The sequence below is a fragment of the Ochotona curzoniae genome, unplaced genomic scaffold (genome assembly GCF_017591425.1).
Source record: "Ochotona curzoniae isolate NIBS_2020 unplaced genomic scaffold, NIBS_Ocur_1.0 scaffold_4701, whole genome shotgun sequence".
Lineage (NCBI taxonomy): Eukaryota > Metazoa > Chordata > Mammalia > Lagomorpha > Ochotonidae > Ochotona > Ochotona curzoniae.
Window position 1 is genome coordinate 43,968,157 of NW_024467122.1, and position 26,523 is coordinate 43,994,679.

General features: G+C 40.2%; 1 protein-coding gene across 3 annotated transcripts in view; it reads left to right on the forward strand.

The window, feature by feature from the left end:
• The window catches only part of FMN1 (formin 1), a 360,709-nt gene that overhangs the window by 329,833 nt on the left and 4,353 nt on the right, over nt 1-26,523 (forward strand). For all 3 annotated transcript variants that reach the window (XM_040969588.1, XM_040969589.1, XM_040969591.1), the window contains one exon: nt 847-996. In XM_040969588.1, the coding sequence (XP_040825522.1) occupies nt 847-996 (150 nt within the window). The remainder of the gene's footprint in view (nt 1-846; nt 997-26,523) is intronic.

The window sequence follows — 26,523 nt, forward strand, 5'->3', positions numbered from 1 at the left end:
AAGTGTTCTTGCTTATAGCAAATGAGCTTGTGAAGCTTAGGGTGGGTGTGGGTGAGGGGGGAAAGTTTGAGTTCAGGGCTATAAATTGCTGCAAAGCTAGTGCCTCCAAGAAGGGCTGCTTGGGAGGCCGGGGGAACCTGGTGTGCCATGAGCTTCATGGGGTCAGTCCTGGTAGTAGCTGAAAACCTGAGTTTTTTTTTCTTACAGACTGGAGACTACTTTTCAAGGTTTAAGACTATTTTTTAGTCCAAATTTGGGTATGCCTACATTTATGTCTCCTTTTGTACGTTGGTAGTTTCTAGTCTTGTATCACACCAAGGTTTAAAATGTAACCTTCTTAAAGATGATATAATCTAAGTCTTCATCCTTAAGAACACTGGGTGTCAGCGATGCTGTGCCACTGACCCCAGACTGTAAAGCCAGTCAGTGTATATCAGAATAAGAATAGAACTGGCTTTCTTTGAAACATCCCACAGATTAACTGCTTTTATTGGACTGTTTTGCTGACCACTGCCAATGCCACAGAATAGATGTGTAGTAATCAAGCATAAAATGAAGAGCAAGGGGATTTGACATGAAGAACAAAGCCTGGAGGTTTAACCTGCATACCCCTTAGACTTTCACTTACTATTTTTTATAAAAATAAGTTTGAGCGAATGGGTTTCCTGAGGCTTTGGAGAAGCTGTGGTTAAGTATGAGCCCCCTCTTCTTACAGAGAACACACATGAAGGAAACGCAGCACTCCCCCAACCCCACATCGCATCCATCTCTTCACCCAGGTGGATTTTGGTATTCACATTTTCTCACACTCTGCCTCTCTGCGTTTTTTTCTCCTGCCTCTTGCAGTTTTGAAACAACAGTGGGATATTTTGGGATGAAGCCCAAATCTGGTGAGAAAGAGATCACCCCCAGCTATGTGTTCATGGTGTGGTATGAGTTCTGCAGTGACTTCAAGACAATTTGGAAACGGGAGAGTAAAAACATATCGAAAGAAAGGTAAGACCCTGATAAAAGGCATTCACACCCCTTTCAAGAATCTAGGAGACTGCCAGGTCACACTTAATAAAGGGCATATTTCACAAGTGTCAGTGTTTTCCTTGGATTCTAGTGGACACCCAGGAAGGATTATGGCCTCAAGGTTCATGGGGAAACCGTGGGGAAAGCTTGCTGTCCACACAAGCAGATACACTCACACAATCTGATCAGTTACACTTTCTTAAACCCGTCCAATTACTAGCTAGTAAATGAAAGGGGAGTTGTGCTAATTTGCAACAGATTGCTTCCCTATGTGTTTTCATGTTGGCCCAGGCTAAATGAGGCAGCCTTGCTGTTGCAGACAGTACAGACAAATAAAAGGGAATGCTTTTCCCATTAATACACTGAACTTTCATCAAAGGGAAATCTCAGAGACTCGGGCCACACTTCACACAGTGTTGAAGTCCCGCACTGGATTTACAGCGCCACTTCTGACTCCCTGTATCCTGCCGAGGACATCAAACTGTGTGCCGCTCAGCCTCATTGCAACCTCTTGATTTTATTAGTTGGTGGGGGTAGAAGTAAAAACCTTGACTCTGAGTGTTGGCGTGTTGTGTTCTTGCTCGCATGTGTGTGTGTCTGTCCATTCTCCTTAGATTGAATGTGATACTGATAACAGGGGCGGAGGAAGCATTTTTGCGTGATGGTTGTAATGGTTAGGTTGCTATTGTTCTGAAGATGATGTTAGGGATTTAAACTGCAAACAGATCTTGCTACTCTTACAACATATATATATAAATTCTACAAAGTAGGGAAAACAACTTATTTAGTTAGAATTCCTGTATCTCACAAACATTGAGACATGATAGTCCATAAGTCACAATTTTTATTCTTTACTTTGTAATCAAATGTATGTACACAATTTACTCATGTTTATACATACACATGAAATATATACACTAATATGTTTGCCTTCTACAAATCACATTGAATTAAGAAAAATCTTTTTTTTTATTTTAAAAGGCAATTTTTAAAAGGGTCAAAATTTAGAGATCTTAATTTCAGTATAACTGTGTCTCTAAATATTTTCTCAGAAAATTTGAAAAAGATAATCTTTCCATAGAGATCAAAGATGTTTAAAAATATTTATCAATATATATTCTTGTCATTACCTCTTTGGGAACACAGGAATTAAACTGAATAGGTCTAGTATATAGATGATATGCAGCAGAGAACATTGAAGTGACATTGTTAGGAAGGTGGATTGTTGCTCATAACATGAAGAAATACTAAAAATCTTAGCATTTAACTCACTGCTCTTATGCTGTTGTTGCTTATTTACCAGTTCAGAGTAAACTAAAATAACCTTCTGTGGAATAAGTAAATGAAAGTCATGGAGCCAGGCTTCTCCTCTCTGACAGGGCAGCCTCTGGCCAACTGGTTCTCCATGTCCAAGCCTTAAGATAGACATGGAAAACCAGCTATGAGCGTTGAATATTCATATAGCGTTTGCTTAAGAACTTGCAGCTCCGGGGACCCAGAGTGATAGCATAATGGTTAAGGTCCTTGCCTTGAACATGTGGGATCCCATATGGATGCTGGTTTCTAATCCCAGCAGCCCCGCTTCCCATCCAGCTCCCTGCCTGTGGCCTGGGAAGTGGTCGAGGACGGCCCAAGGCTTTGGGACCCTGCACCCGCGTGGGAGACCTGGAAGAAGCTCCTAGCTCCTGGCTTCAGATTGGCGCAGCACCAGTTGTTGTGGCCAGTTGGGGAGTGAACCATTGGACGGAAGATCTTCCTCTCTGTCTTTCCTCTCTGTATATCTACCTTTCCAATAAAAAAATAAATAAATAAACCTTAAAAAAAAAAAGAACTTGCGACTTCTGTCTTAAGCATAGTCCTTAGTGAATTTGTCCATGGAATCCCAAAAGCTCCAAAAACAGAAGAGCAGCAAACTAGGTGATTGACAGCTTTTCATGTTTTGTTAAACTGCTGAATGTTTTCCACATAAAGAACTTTCCCTGCCACAGATGTTAGAACAAACTGTGCATCTATTATGGAGTTGATACCAACTGCCCTTCCATATGATGTTCTCCCTGATGTTCTCCCTGCCTCTCAATCATAGGCGTTTGCCACATTGCTTCTTGAGTGTCCTATGTCACTCCCTGGAAACCAAGCAACAGGTTTTTAAAAGGGATTTATTCATTTGAAGACAAAATCAGTCTCTCTCTCTCTCTCTCTCTCTCTCTCTCTCACACACACACACACACACACACACACACACAAAGACACACACGCACATCTCATCCACCCACTGATTCATTCCCCAAATGATAGGGATAGCCAAATCTGGGACATTGCCAAGTCCCGGAGCCCAAAACTCCATCCAAATCTGCTGCTGCCTTTCCAGATACGTTGGCACAGAGCTAGATAAGAAGCAGAGCAATTGGGACTTGAAGTAATGCTTATCTGGGGTGCTGGTATTGCCACAGTGGCTTAACCCACTGTGCCAATAGCACCAACCCCAAAACCAACATGTCTAAATGATTGTGATTTAATAAGACAGTCTCAGGGTTTTTCATGTAGCTTCATGGGTTTCTTCCTTCCTGCCCTATTCTGTGCAGTGATCTCCAAGGAAGTCATCCTCAAGCAGCAGCTCTGAAAGTTCATCATCACTGTTGAAATATTTTTGGAAGCAGCTTCTTTGAGAAGAATGTGTTTGTTAAGAAAGTTTAGCATACTGTACATATTACTGCCGAACCAGTTTAACTGAGTTGTTTAGATAGATGATTTAAATAGAGAGGGTGTTCTTATAACAAGTGAAAAAATTTTTAATTTGTTATCCATTTGCTACAAGTTTTAGTCCTTAGGTTGATAGAATCACAAATTCTTCTATAAATGAGAGACAAAGTGGTTGCCTTGTTGTGACACCTGTATGATGATATGACACTTTTCCCAGAAAATCAGTAAATCCCAACAACTTTAAATTGGTGACAAAGATCCTAAAAATGAAATTCATCAACGGAATGACGTAAAAATCTTGTCATTTTTAGGGAAAAAAATCCTGTAACTTAGGATCCAATCAAAATAAATGAAAACCACTTGGTTTCTAAGTATACTTGAAGATAAATTAAAACCACAGAAATCACTGGGAAAAAGTAACAATCTAAAATAAATAGTATTTTCAAAGGGACGTATTCTATCAAATGATATTTCATTAACATTTTCTCTCAAATGAGATAGAAACATTGATAGCCAATCTATGTTACATGAGGCTTATTTCAGGTGATATAAAATATTCTTTCTTTTTCTGTTTAGCATGGTCTTCAAAAACATGTATTAGTTTGATGCAAAGTTGAAATCAGTGCATCCCAATGTCAAGGTATTAACTGCCTCTCATAAAACATAAAATTCTGTAAACACAAAGCAACCATATAAAAATCTTCCAATTTCTTCAGCCATGTGAGTTAACAGTGAATCGCATCATTAAACTGATGTCAGGGCCTGACTGGTTGAATAGGAAAGTATTCACTGAGAATGTTGTCTACCTGCAGATTAACTCCATTAGGGGATCTTCTCAAAGTTCCTGGGCAGTTTGCTAAAGGCTTTAAAGATATTGGAGGCCAAAATGAACATATTTCATTTTATTACTTCAAGAGCTTTTTGAAGTTCTTATCACCAGAAAAATCATCTGTTTATTATGGCATTTTGATGGTATTTTCCTTGGCATTTCAGTTAGTCTTAGGCAAAAGAGCAAATTTCTGTGTCCAGACACAAATCCAGAAGCTTACTCCCTAGACCGCCGGTCTGTGGCCCACCCAGTTGTTGTGGTGCCCCTGCTAGTACACAAGATTCATACACCAATGATGCTTGCCAATTCCTTCTCTTACCCATTCCAAATACATATAGTATTCAGCAGTATTTAAAAAAAAATAGTTTTCAGATACAGAGTAAAAAAAAATCAACATCCTCACCCTTCAGTCTGCTATTCTATAAATTTTCTGTATGATCTTGGGTCAGTCATTACTACAGGGGACCAGACTGTCACATCTGTGAAAATGCATGTACTCATAATTAGGATGAAGAAAAAAATGCAATCTTCATCATGTCTCTTTTTTAAAAAAGATATATTTACTTGTATTGGAAAGGCAGATTTACAGGGAGGAGGAGGAGAAAGATCTTCTGTCCACTGGTTCACTCACTCCCCAAGTAGTCACAATGGCCAGAGCTGAGCTGATCTGAAGCCAGGGGCCAGGAGCTTGTTCTAGATCTCCCACATAGGAGCAGGGTCCCCAGGCTTTAGGCGGTCCTCTAATGCTTTGCCAGGCCACAAGCAGGGAACTGGATGAGAAGTGGAGCAGCCAGGACATAAACAGACACTTTTATGGGATCCCTGCGTGTACAAGGCAAGAATTTTAGCCACTAGGCTCTCTCACTGGGCCCTGGGATTAATTTCTGAAATAATACTCCTTACTTTTGGTCTTGAGCTTTTAGTTAAAAGACATTTCGTGACAAGATCTAACAGGTAAGCTGGGAAGAGATTGGGAACAAGGAGATTTTTCATTCCTCTCTTGAACTTGGTAACTATACCTCCCTAAATTCTTCTCATAAAATAATAAAATTGGATTTGAAGGGTGCATGTTTTTCAGTATTTGTTTTATTGGAAAGGTAGAGAATGTGCCCGATAGGCAGATGGGTTCACTGTCCAAGTGCCCACAGTGCTTAGGCTGGGCCAGAACAAAGCCAGAAGCTGGGAGCTCAGTCAGGACGACTTGGGTTCTAACCTGCAGCTTTCTAGCATGCGTACTAAAAGGCAACTGGAATTAAGACTGGTGATGAGACTTGGGTCCAAGCACTTCAGTATGGGCTGTGGGCATCCAAAATGGCATCTTACTTCACCATGCCAAATGCTCACCTTGCCACATTTTTTTTTCTGTTCAGAGTATAAACACAAAGTATTTTCTTCTGCTTTTCTGTACATGACATTGCATTAATGGTATATAATAATTAATTAAGACTATAGTTTATCTTCAGAGGCAGATTTGACTCTATTTTATCTTTTCATCCATGTCTATATTTGTGCCTCTTAATAATCTGACAGTGTACTTTTGAGACACACATTCCCTCTACCTATTACATCAATAGATTAGCGAGAAATATGTCTAAATATAAGAAGGTGATGTGATTTTGCTGCAACTTTTTCTTGGCTATTTTTCCTCATTATGTGTTCACCTCCATCCCCCTGTATAATTAATCTGAGCTAAAGGACCTTTGCTTGCAGGAGATCCCACTTTAGGATATGTTAAGACGACTCCCCCACACACCCACACATGCACACAAACCCCTGCCATCCACTGCCATCCACAAAATGAGCTATGAATCTGGGAAGAGGAAAGGAGACCCAGGCTAGTCATGAATCCAGGAATAATCTGAACAAATAATTCATCCTCTGCCAAAGCAAACATTCAAAGTGCCATTTAACAAAAACCATAATGGAGAAGTAATGAGTGAATAAGGAGTTTGATAAATTTTATGTGAAATGTAAATTCTTAGAAATTTCATTATACACAAAAAACTAATTTATACTCTGGTGGAATGGATGATGACTTTGGTTTTTCAGTCCAGTCAAATACCAACACAATTTTTTGTTTTAGGTATGATGCTTGCAGCTATTATGGTTAATTATGCAAGTGTGACAGCATTGACAGCTGTGGTAGATTATCCCAAAGGTTTCTTAGTTCCCTACAGCCCAGGTTGTTTTAAGAAAGGGTTAGGGACAAGCCCACAGAGGAGACATTAATTACACTGTAGGCATCGCAGATATTTCTTCTTATATAAAGTTATTTCTGGGAAAAGCTCCAGAAACCAAAATTTTTATTTATTTCTGTGAGTCTGTTTTCCTGCTGACATACATACATGACCACTGTAGGCAGTCTTAACAAGTTTACTTTCTTCTAGCCCACCATTATGTGATTCATTGATTTACACATACTTAACTGCTAAGAAGCTTCATATTTAAAAGGTAACCCTTAATAATGCAATCACCCTCTAACTAATTGGTAAAACTGAATTTGCTTGACATGTTTGAAAGCAATTCCATGAAGTATACAGACACTAATTGCCCCCCGAAGACCTAACTTATAAGCAAAATGATGATCATCAAAGAATAAAGCTTACTGACCTCCCAAGCAATAAATTTTAAACCATTCAACAATATTACAATTATGTCATGAATAAGGAATAAATATTACTTTTTAAATGGTAGAATTTTTAGTAACATTTGTCTAAAAGAAATTAAACATCTCTGGCATGTCTTTACCCAGGAAACTGCCATTCAATCTCTTCCTTTCTTTTTCAACTCCTTTTAAAAGAAAAGCATTAAATAAAGTTCATTTCCTTATTCCATATACCTTCTTGTATCAGGAAGAATAAATTCTTGGTTGCCCTAACAAAAACCAAAATAACTATTACTTAAAGAAAAAAAAATTAGTTTTCTCTTGCTTAGCAATCTGCATTCCAGTTTCCTTTTGTGTTTACAAGGTTAAAGAGGGTTTTCTTTGTCCCGTTTACCAATTATAGAATGGAAGGCTACACTCCTTTTAAGAATACCTTTAAGAGAACCCTTCTAAGAGCTTAAAGATAGCCCAAATCTTCCCTACTTAGCCCTCCAAGCAGAACTTGGTCCCATATACCAGGGAGCCCAGGAAACACAAGCTTATCTGGGAGTCATGTGCGCAGCTCTGGTCTTGTGAGTTCCCTTTCTTAAGGAAGCAGGAGAAGTGCATGCATGTTGAGACCATTTGGCTACACTTCCTACTTGTGAAGTCTAATGGAGCCTTCTAAATCTTTGCCTCTACCAGTTTTTCACACAGCTGACATAAGAACGCTTCCCAAAATTTTTGGAAAATGGATTTGTAAGATAAGAAGTTGGGGAGGTGTATCTTCAGGGGAAAAAAAAAAGTTAAAATCCATGTGTAATTTTTTCATAATAGAGATTTTCCATGACTCCTTTGAAGACCCCCTCACATGCATGTATTTCAAAAATGTGCATATATTAATATCACTTTCTCACAAAATTTTGTAGTATATCCGAAGTTTGTTCTATATTGAAAGGCTTCATTTCCCGAAGAGTACAGGGAATTCCTTTCTACAAGATCTCTGTATCCCCTCATTTGTTTCTCTTTGCTGTTCCTTCAGCATGGACCTTCCCTACTGTTCAGACTCAGTGTTACAGTTTGCTCCTGTATACTCCTCCCTTGCTCATTCCAGCCTATACTCATAGCTTTATCTGTGGCTGTTTCTCCCCTACCATGCCTTCCTACCCCAAAGTGACCTCTAAGTTTACCTCCCCTGCTGTACGCTAAGCATTCCCACAGGATGCCTGACCTTCATTCACAGTTATGAACATCCAAGTTGGAAATAATTGCATTTCCATTCCAACGTGATATTTTAGCAATGTCTGAATTCCTTTACCACTCTAGGACATACCTTTATTTTTATTATATCTTTTGGGGTGCATTCCCCAGCACAGAGCCTGGTATATATTTATTGACAGATAACCTGTTGTGATATAATTAAAGTGGTATTAAATGAGCCTGGATGATCTTGGATGTTGTAAGAATTTGGAGGAGGTGGGCTGGCATTGAGGCATAGCAGGCAAAGCTGCTGCCTGTCATGCTGGCATCCCTTATGGGCACCAGTTTGTGTCTTGGTTTTTCTGCTTCTGATCCAGCTGTCTGCTAGTGGCCTGGGAAAATCCCAGGAAGATGGCCCAAATGCGTGGGCACCTGTCTTCTACACGAGAGACCTACGTGAAGAACCTGGCTTTGGTCTGGCCACATGACATGTGAACCAGTGAATGGAAGATCTCTGTCTCTCCCTCTCTCTCTGTAACTCTAACTCCCAAATAATAAATAATTATTTTTAAAAATAGAGAAAATCTGAAAGCTGGAGAAGGTTTAAGATGCTTAGCGCTAACTCCTAGGTAGAACTTAGGAGAGGCAATTCAGAAAAGCATGTTGGAGATTAGCAACACTAACGTCTGAAGATCTTCCAAGTGCCCTGAATGGTGTTATAAAATTTTGAACAAATCTGCTAAGTCCAAATCTTAGGGGTGCACCTACGAATCTACGGTTTTGGAGGCTTCCCAGTGATATTAAATCAAGAATACATTTACTGTTTGGTTATCTCAGTAAATGCTTTGGCTTCACCTTTTCCTTGTTTAAATATCCCAGGTAGTCTTTGCAGTGAGACAGGAGAACATCTGGTGATTCTTATATTTTGCCTAGGGTAAGAACTCCTGGTCATCTTAGGTGGTCCTTGAAGGCCTCTTTCAAACCTGATCTCCTACAATTTTAGGAAGAATATGAGCTGGGCATTGACAGAGCAAATGAATTTGGTAACCTAGATAAGGAAGTGGTAAAGACATTCTAGAAGGTCACATTGCAAAGATGTGGACTTGAGCAACTGAAAACACGTTTTGGGATTATGTAATGCCTGGAAACTAATTAGCAGTCCTCTGTTCTGTATGTCCTTCTTTGAGTGGTTGAGCCCCTCTAGCCTCATGTATTTGCATGTTCACGCACTAGAAACTGGCACCACTTAATGTAAACACATACTTAAAAATATCTGTTACTGAAACTATGACAGTGTGAATAAATCCATCTCCCGCAGTCAGCATCCCATATGGGCACTAGTGCTGGCCATGGCTGCTCCACTTCCCATCCAGCTCCCTGCTAGTATGGCTGGACAAGTGGCAGATAACTCAAGCGCTAGGGTTGCTGCACCTATGTGGAAGACCAAGGAGAAACTGCTGGCTGTTGGCTTCAGTCTGGCCAAGTCGCAGGCAGTGTAGCCATTCAGGCCGTAAACCAGTTGCTTGAAGACCTCTCTGTCTGTATGCAATCTCTGAGCCATCTGTCTTCCAAAATTCTAGGGTTACAGTGTCCTCAACTTTTAGACTTAATGATTTATTTTTCATTCATTTTGTTATCAGTGTTTTCTTGTTTAAATAAATCAAAGAAGGTGAAGTGCATTGCCTTGTAATAGTTTGTTTTCTCTCTAGTCCCGTTTACTTCCTTATACATAGTAGGTGGTTAGTTAATATTTGTTGAACAAATAAATCATCACTGTGTTTCTTTTGTCATGTTGAAATAATTGTGTACTGCTGATAGACGAGACATCTTATTTATTTGGACTTTGGTGGTAGAATTTTTGAAATATATCTCATAATAGGTCACTTTTATCCAAGAATCTAACATCTTAATAGCTTTGTTTAAGAAGATAGACGTGTTCAGAACAAGTAAGATTAGTTCATGGGGGTAAAACAATTGCCATCTCTGTTCTTGACCACATTACTTTCAATTTTTTTTAACAAAAAAGGAAGTGAAGATCCTTGGGATTTGTGCCTTTGCCAAATTTTAAACCTCTTTAGAGCTCAAACCACGGCCTTAGAGAGCATCTGTCCACACTGTGTTTTTCTAGCTTGGCAGACAGCAATGGAAACCCAAAGTAAGTCTCCTTCATTCAGCTAGAACATTTCTAAATTACTTATCTGCGTGGCTCCTGACAGCTCCCGCCTTGGGCAGAGATGCCACTGGGGGCTGCCCGGGTACTATGATTTGAGGGGCGCCAGGAAGGCTGCCTGCTCCAGACAGTCTCCCTGTTTTCTCACCCTTTTGTTTTAGTCACCCAGGCAAACGGGCTATGATCAGTTCTTGGTTTTTGGTGAGACTCGGTAGGTGGTACGTACAAGTTTCAAAACCAGAAAGGGGGGATTTGGCTTCTGCAAGCACACACACGTCTTCATTATCAGAATTGGAAATGTCTTCCAAAGATTAGCTGCACATTTCAATTAAATTTACAGATTTATGACATAGAGCTGAGTTCAGTTTCTAGGCTGTCTCCCATACGCCTCTTCCCTGAGTGAAGAAATGGCACGCTGTTACCTTTCACTCCACACCCAAATCGCCAGGTCGGCTCAGGGTGTTATGTCTACCAAGTGCAGAGTGATTGGCTTTAACTGATCATGCATTCCAGGGCAAGTCCAGGCCCCCATCCCCCATCCCACTTCCACTCCCTTGTGGCCTGGGGGAGACGCTCTGCCCATGGAAGCGGCCTTTGTTCTGCCATTAATCACTGGAAGTCAGAGTGTGTTTGGGCACTGCAAGTGATCACCCACAAAAGGCTATGAAGGGGCTGGCTTGTGAGGTTGGTGAAATTTGCCAAGAGGACTTCCTCAGTTGTAAACAGAAAAATATCTTGGGAGTGGGGCAGGGGAAATTGTCAAATTTAGGAAGTAGATGTGATGGGCTAATTTATCATGGAATTACTTTTAAAGGCTGGATCCCGAGGTATAAGGAGCTATCCTGTAACCTTCCTGCCAGTATGTCTCACCACCAGCTGCTAGTGAAACTAACCTGAGGGATGTGGGAGTGGGGGGCCTATGGGGATGGCTAGGGTCAAGGGTCAGACTGCAAGGAGAGGCCGGCGTACAGCTCTCTTAGGATATGGCACTTTTGGTCTGCTGGAGATAAACGAATTTGAGATCGCTGTTTTGTTTGTTTTTCCAAATTATCTATGGCTGCCTTCTCTGAATACTATTTTCTCACCCTTTAGAAGCATATCATGTAGAGTGCTTAGTAATCTTCTCATCAGCTGCTGCTGTGAAAAAATTCCATTTACATAAAGGAGTTAAGAGACTTGGGGCCTTCTCATGTTTGTATTGACAGTGGAGAATCATTTTATTTAGGTTCTTGACTTTCATAATGATTAGTTATGTGTAATAATTTCTTCTAGAATTCAGAAATACCTAGACAGTATCAGTTGTCAAGGCTGACAGAAACAAGAGTTACCCCCACATCTCCTAAAAGTGGTAAAAAATTACACTTAATAAGTCTGCAGCCAAGCATTGTATTTAGCTCCTTTTTTTTTTTGTTAAAGATTTATTTTATTTTTATTGGAAAGGCGGATATACAGAGAAGAGAGACAGAGAAGAAGATCTTCCGTCCGATGATTCACTCCCCAAGTGAGCGCAACGGCCGATGCCATGCCGATCCGAAGCCAGGAGCCTCTTCCGGGTCTCCCACGCGGGTGCAGGGTCCCAAAGCCCTGAGCCGTCCTCAACTGCCCTCCCAGGCCACAGGCAGGGAGCTGGAAGGGAAGCGGGGCTGCCGGGATTAGAACCGGCGCCCATATGGGATCCCGGGCGTGCAAGGCGAGGACCTTAACCACTGCGCCACGGCGCCGGGCCCTGTATTTAGCTCCTTTTGCCCTGGCTGTGGATACACCCCTACTGAATGAACTGGGATGGCAGCTTGAGGAATTTGAGACACCGAAAGACAGAAGACTCCACAAAGGCTTGCTTCTGACATTCAGGCTGCTAGGCCATGGCTGGAGAAAGAGCTGGATATAGTCACATCCTTCCAGAACATTAGAAAGAACCCTTATGATGATAATACCATCTGTGTTTCTGATAATACAAATGAGGAAGATGGCAAAGTGGTTCCCCAAGTCTTCAACATCTAAAGTGCCACAAATCTTATGATACTGAGCTTAAGAAAGGAGAAGTTATAGAGGGGATGGGGTTGGGGAGAGACAGGGCTATTTTCCATCTACTGGTTCGCTACCCAAGTGGCCTCAACAGCTAGGGTTGGGCCATATGAAAGCCAGGAACTAGCAGATTTTCTAGGTCTCCCACAGGAGTATAGGGGCTTGAACAGGACTTAAACCATCTTCCATTGGTCTCCTAGACACATTAGCAGGTAACTAGGTGGAAATTAGAGCAGCTGAAATTTGAACCAGTTGCTCAGATGAGATACCAGCATTAGAGGAAGTGGCGAAATGCACTTCATCACAATGCTGGCTCATATGCTGAGCTTCCTGTACTTAAGGAGAAAAGCCCTGTCTGCACCTCCTCAAAGTTTACATGGCACCCTTTATTCCTGTGCCTAATGTGTCTTACTTCAGGTGTCATTCTCACTGGAAAGGAATGACTAGAATACCATGGATAGGACTTTTTGCCCTAAAGGGAAATCATAGAAGTCTCATCATTTTCAAATGGGAGAAACTATCACTAATAATGACTGATAAGACCAATCAGATAAAATCTAGTTAGCAAGTCTTTTAATTTTGCAAATATGTTCTAAAGTACCAATATCTTTCTATTCTCGTCCCTCTTCTCCCCTGGCAAAACAGTGATGATGATAAGAAGCTTGAAGGGTCACTGAAGGGAAACTGGACTAGAATTGGTTGATCCAATGGCAGAGGCATGTTTTTCCTATGTTCTTGATTATTTGTGTTTCTTTAGGTATGTCAGAAGAATTGTCAGAATCAAGAGTTCCAACATTTGTTAGAAAATCCTGGTTCATGTGTTGATACACATTAAGATGAATCTAACTTGATAGCAGCTTGAATCTTCAACTTTTATCATCCTATTTTCTAGGAACTTGGGTATGCCCTGTAGTATGCTTTGAGGCACATTATTTTACATGTGAGCACACAGCACATAACTTGCCGTTTTTTCTGGACTGCTCTGATCTCTCTGCAGTGGCTGATGTTCAGTTTTTAAGTAGATTTACATTACTACTAGTCTAGTTTTATACTTTTCCCAACATGCAGTTCATGAACTATATTCCCTCATTGCCTTTATTTTTGCTTTGTTTTCATTTTTTTAAAGATTTGTTTATTTCTATTGGAAAGTCAAATTTACAGAGAGGGAGAAAGTCAGAGGGGAAATATTTTGTCCGATGATTCACTCCTCAAGTGGCAACAGCATCTGGAGCTGAGTCAATCTAAAACCAGGAGCCAGGAACTTCCTCTAAGTCTCCCACATATGTGCAGGTCCCAAGACTTTGGGCCTTCCTCAGCTGCTTTCCCTGGCCACAAGCAGGAAGGTGTATGGGAAATAGGGCCACCAGGATTCAAACTGGCACCCATATGGGATCCCGGCACGTGCAAGGCAAGGACTCTAGACATCTGGCAACCGTGCCAGGCCCTTCATTTTTAATTGATATATAATATTTGTACCTATTTATGTTGCATAGCACGATACAGTAATTCAAACTAGTTTTTTTTCCATGTGTTGGCAAAATTAAGACTAGTCTTTTTCAGTTATTTTCAAATAAGTCAAGAATTTTTGTGGACTAGTTTCCCAATTGTACTATAGAATACTAAAATTAATTCCTCCTAATTGCAACTGCCTCTTTCTTCTTTGTTCCAATGCACCCTTATTATAATTTCTAAAGCCATTAGTTTTAAAAAATTTTTTTTATTGTAAAGTCAGATACACAGAGAGAAGGAGAGACAGAGAGGAAGATCTTCTGTCTGCTGGTTCACTTCCTAAGTGGCCACAACAGCCGGAGCTCAGGCTATCTGAATCCAGGAGCCCAGAGCATCTTCCAGGTCTCCCACACAGATGCAGGATCCCAAGGCTTTGGGCCATCCATCCTTGACTGCTTTGCCAGGCCACAAGCAGGGAGCTGGATGGGAAGTGGGGCTGTCGGATTAGAACTGGTGCCCATATGGGATCCCAGGACATGGTTAAACAATGGTTCACTGTCTAGGTGCTACAATAGACAATCTTTCAAGTCATACTTTACTACTTTCTTGATGCAGCTTCCTCTTTTAAGCTAGTAGCATTGTAGACTAAACCTCTAATTCTGTTTCCCTGAAGTCACTCCTTTGGTTTGATTATTTACAGGTAACAACATTTAGTGAGTCATTAACAAGTATGCACTGGTAATATGACCACATTGTATGATTTTCACTTGCCGAAGTGAAATAATCATAATAATTTCTAGCATAGCACAAGTAAATATTTCAAAGGGGGTTGTACTTTTGGTAGCTATTTACCCATCTTTAAACATCTAAAATTAATTTCACTGTTCAGAATGTAGAACCCAACCTGAATCATTATTTGAGACCAAATATGCCCCAAACTCAATTGTTAATCTGTAATTTTTTTCATTTAATATATACTTTAGCCTCATCAGTAAGAGCTATTCCAAAGTTAATAAATTGGCAGTCTTATTACAGTTGAGATAGAGAGATATTAAAACTGGTAAAGAAAGGAAGGAGGGAAAAAGAAGTTGAAAAAAGATCAGTCATAGAATTACAACAGGAGGAATTTGAATGGGGTAAGGCAGACCTGTTTCACTTTCATTCTGTGATTGTTAAAAGCAGAGGAACCATGTAGACATTGGAAAGTACAAGATGACAGAAATCTGGAAGAGCAAACAAAAGTAGAAATAGAGTGAACCCTAGTGGAACCTGGGGCTATTCCTGCCTTTGTGAAAGGGAACTGGGCAGTGCCACAGGAGCCTCTGGTCCTCTCCCTGCAGTGCCTGTCCTTTTGTGCTGGCCAGAAATCAATGATCTTACAACCTTAGAACAAGTCTAGAAGGTAACAAGAAAAACGTGTGCTAGAGTTGGTCATGTTCTGATGTTTTGCAGATATGATGTTGTATTGGAATCTAAAAGCTGAAATGTGGAAGCTGTGGCTGTCAGAAATATTTTTTAAACTGATGTTTTCTAATTGTTATTTTATGATACAATTCCACGGGCTCTAGGATTTCTCCTTCTCTTTCCCCAAACCCCCTTCTTCTACTGTTATTACAGTAGTATAAACCTTCATAAATAGTCATAAGTCCATCAATTTGCTATTTAAGTGTATCCTGACATTGTAGGTATGGACAGTGGCAGAGGGTCCAGCATCCTTTGTCAAGACATATTTAAGTTTCATTGGGAGTCCATCTTTGGTTTGGAAGTAGAGATGCATACTTCACATCTGGTTATGATAGTCTATTACAGTTACTGTACATCCCCCTAAATGAAAAATCATGAAACAAAATCAACAACAGGAACAAAAATAGAAAATTTAATACAACATGAAGTTAAATAACATGCTACTGAATGATCAATGTGATCAATGAAAAAAAAAAACTTCTTGAAGAAAATGATGTTACTGTATGGCCTATGTGTCACTGAAGAAATTAATAAGAAAAAAAATTTTAAGGAATGAAAATAAAATATATCAAATGAGATGTAGCTAAAACACTATTGAGCGGACGTTTAATCAAAATATCTCAAATGATCTAATAATATGTCTCACTAACTTATTAAAAAAATGAACAGGAAGCAAGAAATTTTAAAAATCACAGTAAAAATATATGAAACTAAGCTACAAATTGCATTGACCCACTTCAAACTTGAAGTTATTCTCACTTGGCTTAGGTGACTAATGCAATATATGAGGATTCCCCCAATAACTCCTTAGAGCACATATGCCATGGGAAAAGAAAGAAGAAAAAATGAGATCTTCATAAATTTTACCAAAGCAGTTAATAAGCTGAGAATATTTTCTTTTTTCTCATATACTTGTATGTTACCTTCCTATATTTCAGACTTTTTTTTTTTTGGTAGGAGCATCCACATAGCCTTTAGAATCAAGTCTAGGGCACCGGTTCTAATCCCAGCAGCCCCACTTTCCATCCAGCTCCCTCCTTATGGCCTAGGAAAGCAATCGAGGACGGCCCAAATCTTTGCACACTGCACCCACCTGGGAGACCCAAAAGAGGCTCCTGGTTTCAGATTGGCTCAGCTCCAAGCATTGCGGCTGCTTGGGGAGTGAATCATTGAACAGAAGATCTTGCTCTCTGTCTCTCCTCCTCTCTATATGTATCTGCCTTTCCAATAAAAATAAATATTTTAAAAATAAATAAGTCTTTGAAAAAAAAAGAATAAAGTCTAGCTCCTACCTATGTGTAGTCATGAGCAAATGTGTGATATTCCAGATAAATATTAGTCCAAAAATGAAGCCAGTCCAATCACAAGCCCATAAAAATGGAGCCAAAGAGAGGGTTGAACATTTATGTAGCTAAAAATTATTTAACCAGCATATTTTCTGATTAAATATTAAAAAAATATATCCCCTCAGTGAGGAGCAAATTCTAAAACTTAAATTAAGTTATATAATCTGATTCGCAGCCTCTTTCTAGGCAAAATAAAGTGAACAATCATAAAAATTCTGAAATGAGACAGAAGTTGACATATGTAAATATTTAGAACATTTTTGGTGGCCTTCACATCCTATCTCTTTCCCTTATTTAGGACTCAATCAACTAATCAGTAACTGGCAGTAGATTTTTTGTTTGTTTAATGCCTTTGTGGTTTTATTTCCTCCGAGAATAAATACAAAAAGTATGCATTTGAGAAATCAGTATTTACAAAACACTTGAGAAATGAAGGGGAAAAGGAGAAAAAAAATTTATCAATGCAAGTCATTTGTCACTTAGATATTTGCTCAGAATGGATTTGTGTGTAGCAGGGCTACATATAGGAACAATAAACGTACCAGGCATGCGTAACGCCTGGTTGTTGGCCTTAAGTGGTTCCAGCAGTTTGAGGGAAAAAAGATAACAACCCAATTCAAAGGTGGAAAGTCCTAAGTGCCTTAAGAGCGGCACAAAGTGCTTTTTCACTTGAGAACAGAGCAATTGTTTCTGGCTAAAAGAGATGAAGGAAGCTTTCATGACTTTGGCACTCAAGCAGGGAATAGAAGAATGACAAGAATTTGAACACATGGAAATGAGTAAGACAACCATTGGTGGAACAGCAAAATCAAGATGCAGAGGTGAGAACAGCCATGTAGAAAGAACGGTGAGTCATTTGGCTGGGAGACAATGCTACCAGGTGAAGTAACGGAAAAGGGTGCTTGATAAGTGAGCACACAGAATCGCATCTTTCATCTCACAACAGCTGTGCCGTGTAGGTGTGGTGGTTTCACTTTTAACAGATGACAAAAATGAGGTTCAGAGGGTTGGGTGACTTACGCAAAGATACTTAGTGGCTTAAATTACCAACACAAGAACATCTGGATCTGAGAAGTTGAAGATAAGTTTAGGACAGAGAGATTTGATTGCCTGGCCAAAGAAGTTGAATTCTGTACTATATTCCAAGCACTAGAAAATTACAGCCTATTTACCAAATCTGGCCTACTGCTCATGTTTGTAAATAAAGTTACTTGGAACACAACACTGTCTGGTTGTTCACATACAAGAAAGTTCATGGAAAATGTGTGTTATGAAACAGCCATGACTGGATTTCAAAATTTCTTTATACCAAAATTAGCTTTTAATTCCATTTTTTTCCAAAAACTTTTTGAAGTACTCTTGTAATTTTTTTGTGGCTACTGTCACACTGAGACAGCAAAATTGAGTCATTGCTACAGCAACCATGCAGTCCTGTATGAACCACAGAGACCAAAATATTTACTATTTTGCTGCTTATTAAAAAAAAGAAAACCTTGCTAACCTCTGTTTTAGTTCATTGGGTGTCCTTGAAACAGTTTGAGAAAGGAGGGGATATGTCTAGAGTTGTGCACTGTTGATTGAGACCATGTTACTCAGTAAGGAACTGGAGAGCTAGATCTTTGAAAAGCCTGTCTCAGTCATATGGGCTCGCAATTCTTTCACTCTTGGGCCATCGTAATGGTGTTCCACCAATCTCCTGGACAGAAAGTTTAAAGCTTACAGAATCCAGGTAGGCAGCACAAATGAGTGAGGCACAGTAGGTGAAAGAAAAGCAACTGTGCAAGTGAACTCCCAGATGGCCCTTGTGCAACAACCTCAAGAGATATGGATATGAGAAGGATGGGTAGCGCCACCAGCTGAACCATCTGGTCCTCTTTTTTTGCTACTGTATAATAAGGACAAAAAGATAAGTTTTTTTTAAATACCTACATTTACAAGTGTTGACAAACAAATTCACATTTGTGTAAGTCTCTTATGGCTGATCAAATCAGCTTTGATCAAACTACAGCCCCTCCATTGGCAGTCCTTTCCCCACTGCCCGGGCACTGATTCTGAGTGAATATAGTGTGATCAGAAACAGCAACCACTTTAGCCTTTTTAATAGGCATATGACACTTGCCCCCAGGTTTTAAGAACACTTTCAAGATAAGACAGATGAACAGAGAACTCAAATCATCCATGTTTTGGCAGGTCAATGCAGTTTTTAAGACCAACCTAACTTTATACCATGTTATGCTAATGTGCATGACATAACTAGCTCAGAATATTTCAGTATTTGTTTCTTATGCTAGGCATGATGTGAAAGCAGATAAAAAGCAGCCTGACCATCTAAACATGATGTGGACTCTGATGTTAATTTGCTGGCTTATGCTCACAGGATCAGTCTTTAGCATTGATGATGTTATATTTCCACGAGATTTAAAGGACTTTATGTTTTAATAGACTTGCATATTTTCCTGATTACTATCCTTGATGCCTGAATTTTTATAATGCAGAAGCCAATTATTTGTTTCATGTAGTTTTTTCAATACTTATTAGTCACTTAATACATGCCAGGTATTATTCAAAATTTTGAGGTTAAAAAAAAAAGATACTGAGGTCTTATCCTCTGTCTTTGGGAATCTCCAGTGTAGTATGATAGGCAGGTATCTAAAAATGATCACAACATAGTAAGATAAATGAACCTTGGAAATAGGTACAAGGACAAGAGGGAAGGAAGTTATCAATTCTACTTAACTAAATCTGCCTTTCTTTGTGTAATAAATATGACTTGGAAAAGTATTTAAAAATGGTCATCTTCCTTAGCAAAATGGCTTTAAATGTCCAAGAAAATCATAGACAGGAACAAATACATAATTTTGAAGCCCCAGGTTTAAGGATGGTGAACTTCAGTGGGTGATAGCAAAGCATTAAGCAAAAAAAAAAAAAAAAAAAATCACATATGACTTGCACAGATTGCATATCCAGGAAGCAGGAAGGGCCCAGCATATTCAACCACCTCAAGAAAGTAGTATTTCTGCAAAATGTAGGATGTTTTCCAACAATTTTATTGTTGAGGTCATCATTCACTATTTATGGTTTATGTGTATGTGTATGCCTTTTTGTCAATAGCTACGTATGCCATGTACCATGTCAAGAGATAAGGATAGAGCAGTCGGAGTGATGGTTCCTTATGTGTTTCCATGGATCTGGCAACCCAGCTGAGCCCTTTGCATGTGATAGTTTTCGTTGTCTGGTTATATTAAACCTTGTTCACATCCCAAGGAAAAAAATATTGAAATATCCAGTGAGTCTTAAATGTTCACATTTTGAATATGTAGTATTCATTTTAAATACAAGCAAAAATGTATAAATATATAAAATTTAGAGACAAACGTTACTTTGATTATCAGGAAAACATCTCAATATGAGCAATTTACTTAGTTCCATAAAATTTGAAGCTTGCATTTTATTTATCATACTCATCTCCAAGAAATTTAGAAAAGAAAAATGAGACAATGAATATAACCTTTATTTTGACATTTCTGTCATACTTGCATGTAAGTTTGACTTACAAATATAGCTTAGAATCTGTCTTAATGATCAGAAAAAAGTGGAAGTGAGTTCTTTGGCTTGCTCAATATTCAGGGAAGAACAGTGGGGTCCTTGGTTTTCTTCTAGAGCACGTAGTTAATAGCTCTATTTGCTTAGGCTGTAGTCAGGAACTCTTGTGCATTCTTAAAGAAGTCTTTTTATATTTTTGCTGAAACATTCAGTAAGGATAGCTGTATTGACCTCTTGCTCTATGGCAGATATCCTAGATGCTCTACATCTATTAATTCCTTTAATTCTCACAATAAAGAGTTTTTACTTTTTAAAAAGCAGAATTACTCACTCTCAGAATTGCTCACTCTCCCAAGTGGCTTCAACAGCCAGAGCTGAGCTGGTCCAAAGCTGGAAACCAGGACCTTCCTCTGAGTCTCCCCCATGGGTGCAGGATCCTAAACGCTTGGGCCCTCCTTTCCTGAGCACATCCATAGAGCAGGATTAGAAGTGGACCAGCTAGGACTTGAACCCATGTGCATATGGGATGTGTATCAGAGCCATTGGCAAAGAATTAGCCTGTAATGCCTGGTGCCTGCAAATCTTTTAATAAGTGGCAGAATTGGAATCTAGTATAGCTGATGGAGTTGTTATCTCAGTGATTCTACCTGATGTTTCCTCAGATATTCTCATGAATCTCCCTTTGATGGAACAGTATTGGAAAAGGAATGGGAAAAGGCACAGCTTTGTGGCAAGCAGTTTCAACATCAATTGAACCTGATGCTAATTCTGCCAGTTAATAGAAGATTTAGGCCGAGTTAGTCAATTTTCCTAAAAATTCCCTTATGCTTAGGAGGCCCTGGGAGAAATGGCAATTCCCAACCATTCCATTGTAACTGGGATTAAAGGGTCACTAGTCAATTCTGGATTTGAAAAAGAAATCTGGCTGGAGAGAAGCCAGTTGTGGCTTCATTTACAGCAACATCATCTTGGTTAGTAAATCCCTTAATAGTCAGCGTCTCCAGTGTAGTCTGACCTGGATTTGATCCATTTAGTGCATTCTTTTCTTGTGTGGGCATGGTCACAGTTACTGCTGCAAATGGAAAAGTTTAGTAGGCAATGTGGTGTAGACACTCGGCCCTAAGTTAGCATTGAGAAATGCCTGTTCTTGGGCAGGCTTTACGAATGTACTTCTTGATGGGTTATATAAAATGTTGCTCATCTTTGTCTTGTTTTTATTTATTTTCTATTGCACAAGCCAGCATGTTGAATTCATTGTAACTAACTTGTGCATGTGAGCTGGGAGATTGGATTACTAAGCATGTGTTTTATGCAAGTTGTGCAGAATCAGTTAACTAAAAAGCAAAGCCAGTCACTTGTAGATGCTAACAAGTATGTAATTAGCACTGGGTGATTTTTAACATTATTTTTAATTTAAAACTTTTAATATTGTTTACACGGTGGAAAGGATCGCACGCTCGCGTTTTCCTCGGATTAAGGCCAGGAGGTTCAGGTATAGAGAAATATGGGTGGAACTTATGTTTTAGGTTTGTTTGTTTTCTCCTGTTTCTGCAGGGGAGGAAGTGGAAGGAGCCACTCTGTGCTATCAAACTGCATTAGCACCCAGGGATAGGGAATAGTCATTTGATGACACCTTCCTCCAATGTGGGGAAGAGAATTCTGAGGGGATTACTTGGTTTTGATAGTTCTGATAAGTGGTTCATTTTGTTGCTCCAGGATGAAAGAAAAAAAATCTTTCCAAGGTCTACTGATGGACAAAGTCCACCTTAGTGCATCCATAGATCCAGGAAAACTTGGCAAGGAGAATTGTTCAACCTGTTCTGCTTTCCTTCCTCTGATGAGGCAGTTAAACTCCCCTGCTGGCCTAGATGAGCTGGCTGCCATATCCCCCTTGTGCATCCGGACATGCTGTCTACCACACCCTAGGAGGCCCACTCCCAATACACGCACTTCAAGGTCAAACTACACATCATGTGGTTTTCCCTGTGGCCAGGGCCCAATTCCAGTGGTCTAGTCAGGGAGTCCTCCCCACCAAGAATCCTCTCCGGGGGTGACCTCAGACTTGAGTCTTGTGTGTACCAGCCAATGAAGTGGCAGATGTTGTCTGTTACCTGCACCAGCCAATGTACATATCAGTGGATACAGCTGCCTGGTCAGTTCTGCTCCAGCCCCAGCTCTCACACAAACTGATGGGTACTATGGCCCAGCCCAACCAGCCTACCATAGATCCAGCCCTCATGCATACCAGTGGGGGCCACAGCTTAGAGGGGGCCAATTACACTCACAAAGCCCACCCCAGCCCCAGTTTTTTGCCTGTCGCTACTGTGGCCTAGCACAGTACAGTCTGTATCCCATCTGGTTCTTGTGCACACCCATGGGTACTGTGGCTTGGCTCAACCAGACCTAGTCCTTATATATGCTGACAGGTGGTGCTGCCTTGTCTAGCCTGCCCCCCACCCAGTCCTGGTTCTTGTGCTTATCAGCAGTAGGTACAGCCCAGCAGAAAAGTACTCACAGTTCCCCTACCCAGCATGTTCCCAGTCCTGGATCTTTTACCTGCCAGGGACTACTGCAGTCCAGCCTGACATGACTTGCACCCAGTTCTGGCACTTACTAGCTGGTGCTGTAGCTCAGCCCAGCTGACCTGCACCCATTCTGGCTCTCATGCACCAATAAGTGCAGCAAAAGCAACAGCTCAGCAAGGGAGTCCCTGAAGTTCCCCTACCAGGCATGCTCCCAGCCCTGGGTCTTATGTGTGCCAGCAAGTGCTATGACCCAGTCTGAGATGGATTGCCCCTGGTCTTAGCATTTGTCACCAGATACTACAGCCTCCTGTGAACTGGTTGGTGTGGCAATCCAACCAATCTAGCCTGTACCCTGTCCTGGCTCTCTCTCTCATGCCAGTGTGTGCTGTGGACAAATACTGCCAAGCCTACCCCCAGACTCAGCCCACACATATGCTAATGGATACTGCAGTCCAGCATGGTCTAGCCTGCTCCCAGTCCCAGCCCTCACACTCACTAGAGGAAACTGCAGCCCAACAGGGGAGTTCCACAAGCTCCCCCCAAAAACAGATCTCACATGTGCCTGTGGGTGCTGCTACCCTGCCCTGGGTTTTGTGCAGGGTGGTGTGTCCTGGCCAGAGTTCCCTGCCTTTCCCAATTACCCTTAAGCAGAAGAGGAGAGGAGAGGAGAGGAGAGGGGAGGGGAGGGGAGGGGAGGGGAGGGGAGGGGAGGGGAGGGGAGGGGAGGAGAGGAGAGGAGAGGAGAGGAGAGGAGAGGAGAGGAAAAGGAAAGAATAAACATCTATGCTGCTGCTGGCATTATGGTGTAGTTAACACTAGTTTGGCGTTAACCATGCCCACAATACCAGCCAGCTACTGGTTGCTTTTCTCCCAGTAGTGTAACACTTGCCTAATACAAGGCAACCTAGACAGTTGTTTACAGCTGGGATTGGGTAAATTGTTTATTTGTGATTCTGAAGAAAAAGCATATTACCTTCAAAATGAATATCAGTAAGTGGGTAGATCTCTAAATACTTATTATTTCAAAAATATTTTTAAAGAAATTTCTAAATTGCTCAGCGCTGTGGCCTAGTGGCTAAAAGTGCTCGCCTTGTGTGCACCACAATCCCATATGGACACCGGTCCTAATCCTGGCAGCCCCACTTCCCATCCAGCTCCCTGCTTGTGACCTGGGAAAGCAGTAGAGGAGGGCCCAAAGCCCTGGGACCCTGCACCTGTGTGGGAGACCCAGAGGAAGTTCCAGGCTCCTGGCTTTGGATCAGCTCAGCTCTGGCAGTTGATGTCACTTGGGGAGTGAATCATCGGACAAAAGATTTTCCTCTCTGTCTCTCCTCTCTGTGTATCTGACTTTCCAATAAAAAATTTTAAAAGTCTTTTTAAAAAGTTTCTAAAAGAGGAATACAAAGAGTAACACAACACACCCATGTTCCTATGACCTGGAATTACAACTGTTTAATACGTTATCACATATTCTTTAAGATTTTTTTAAATAAAGAAACATGTTTAAAATGAAGTTCTATTTACTGTGTTACCACAGTCACACTCTTTTTCCCATCTTTCTAGCATGAACCTCTTGCATGAAATTATATTTGTCCAGGAAATTTTGAATAATTCTCTGTGTTTCTGTGTGTTTGTATCCATAAATAGATAGGTGTTTATATGTTTCAAACACATCCACGCATTTCTGAACAATGTTATTCTGTGGAGCCCAATGCAGTAGCCTAGTGCACTGAAAAAAATTTAAAAACACCATTACTTTTTTAAAAAAAAAATATACAATGTAGCTACTACATATGCAGTAAGAATAATAGCTTGCGTTTATCAAGCGATTATCACGTACTTGGAACTACACTGCCTCAATCCTTGGAATAATCTTGTGGAACAGGAACTTTTACGTTATTACACATTTTTAAGACATCTTGTCTACAGAAAGGTCGTTGTACAGATGCACACAAATAAGTGACGGGGCTGAGACTCCACAATTGAGCTCTTCAAGCTGACTATCATGCTGGATCACCTGTTCATTGCATCGCTCTGTAGGAGTCTGTTCTCTCAGTTTATGTTTGTCATATCTGCCATGCTGGATTCATAGACCAGGTTCATTCTGTTACGCAGACATGTGGAGACCTGTAAAATGAGAATAATGAAGTTTCCGTATCACATGATCATTGTAAGAATGACATGACTTGGTTCAAATCAAGATTGTAGAAGAGTACCTATCACTTAGTAAGCACCCAGTGAGTGAGTTGTTACTTGTGATAGTCATGTGTATAATCTGTTACCATACTGAATCCAATTATTAAGTTGTTTCCAGTTTTTCACTACTGCACGTGGTAGTATTACAACAGTGAAGCCCTGTGTCTTTGTGTCAAGGTTCAGTTGTTTCCATATAGGAAGAATTGAAAGTTCATGGAGTATTTGTGTGTTCAGTTTTATTCAACATTGCCGAAACCAGCCATTCCAGTTTACACATGCTGGTATGCATGTTTCAGTTCCCATTTTGCCACAGTCCTTAACAGTGACAATGTCTATTAGACTTACCAACCTGAAGTGTAATAAATATGCTGTTGAAATGATAAAATTTGTAAAATCTTTGTTGAGATGTAATTTGCATACTCTACAATTCATCCATTTAGAGTGTACAGTCCTGGACTGACTTGTGGCACAGGAGGTCAAGACCACCTGGAAAGCCACATCCCATAAGGCCACCAGTTCATTAACTAGTTGTCCATTTCCAACCCATCTCCCTGCTGATGAGCCCGTGAAAGCAGCAGAGAATGGCCCAAGTGCGTAGGAGTGACAAATAAACCTCTGGCTCCTGACTTTAGGCTAGTCCCATCCTGGCCATTGCAGCCCTCTAAGTAGTAAACTAATTAATTGGATCTTTTTTTCTCTCTCTCTCTAACTCTCACTTTCAGATAAATCTTTTTCAAGTGCAGGGTCCATTGGTTTTTGGAATATTTGCAATAATATTCAACCAACAGCACTAATTTTAGAAGCAATCCTTTACCCATTAGCAGTCACTCTGCTTTTTCCCAGTGTTTATAATCTAGCATGTTTGGTGACAGAGAACAGAGTTCATATTGTAGATATCATTGTTTCATTCCTTTTTAGGACCCAATTGTATTCTGTCATGTGGATATATCACATTTTGTTTATTTATCGATCAGTTGGTAGAAATTTGGTTTGATTCTGCTTGCGCCTATGATGAGGGATATTACTGTATGCATTCTTATGAGATCTTTGGACATGTTTTCAGTTTTATTGGTTATGCACATATAAGAACACAAAAGAATGTTCATGGAAATATTGAAAAAGTTTATTTTGGTGCAAAAAATTTTGAAACCTATTAATAAATTTTCATGATATGCATTTTCTGTAAACTTATGGAAGAATCTTGTGTATAGATTTCAAAATGTATCTTATCAAAGTAAACATCTTTTAATTCCATTATGTATGACTTTCCAAAGCATTTTCATAGCTTTATAATTTCTGGGTCATATGGTAACTCTGGGTTTAACTTTTTGAGAAACTGCCAAGCTATTTTCCAAAATGACTACATTATTCTTTCATCCCACAAGTAAAGTGTAAAGCTTCCGGTTTCCCCACCTGTACTTGGCATGGCATTGTTATTTTTATGTTAGCCGTAATAGTGAATGTGAATATGTGTC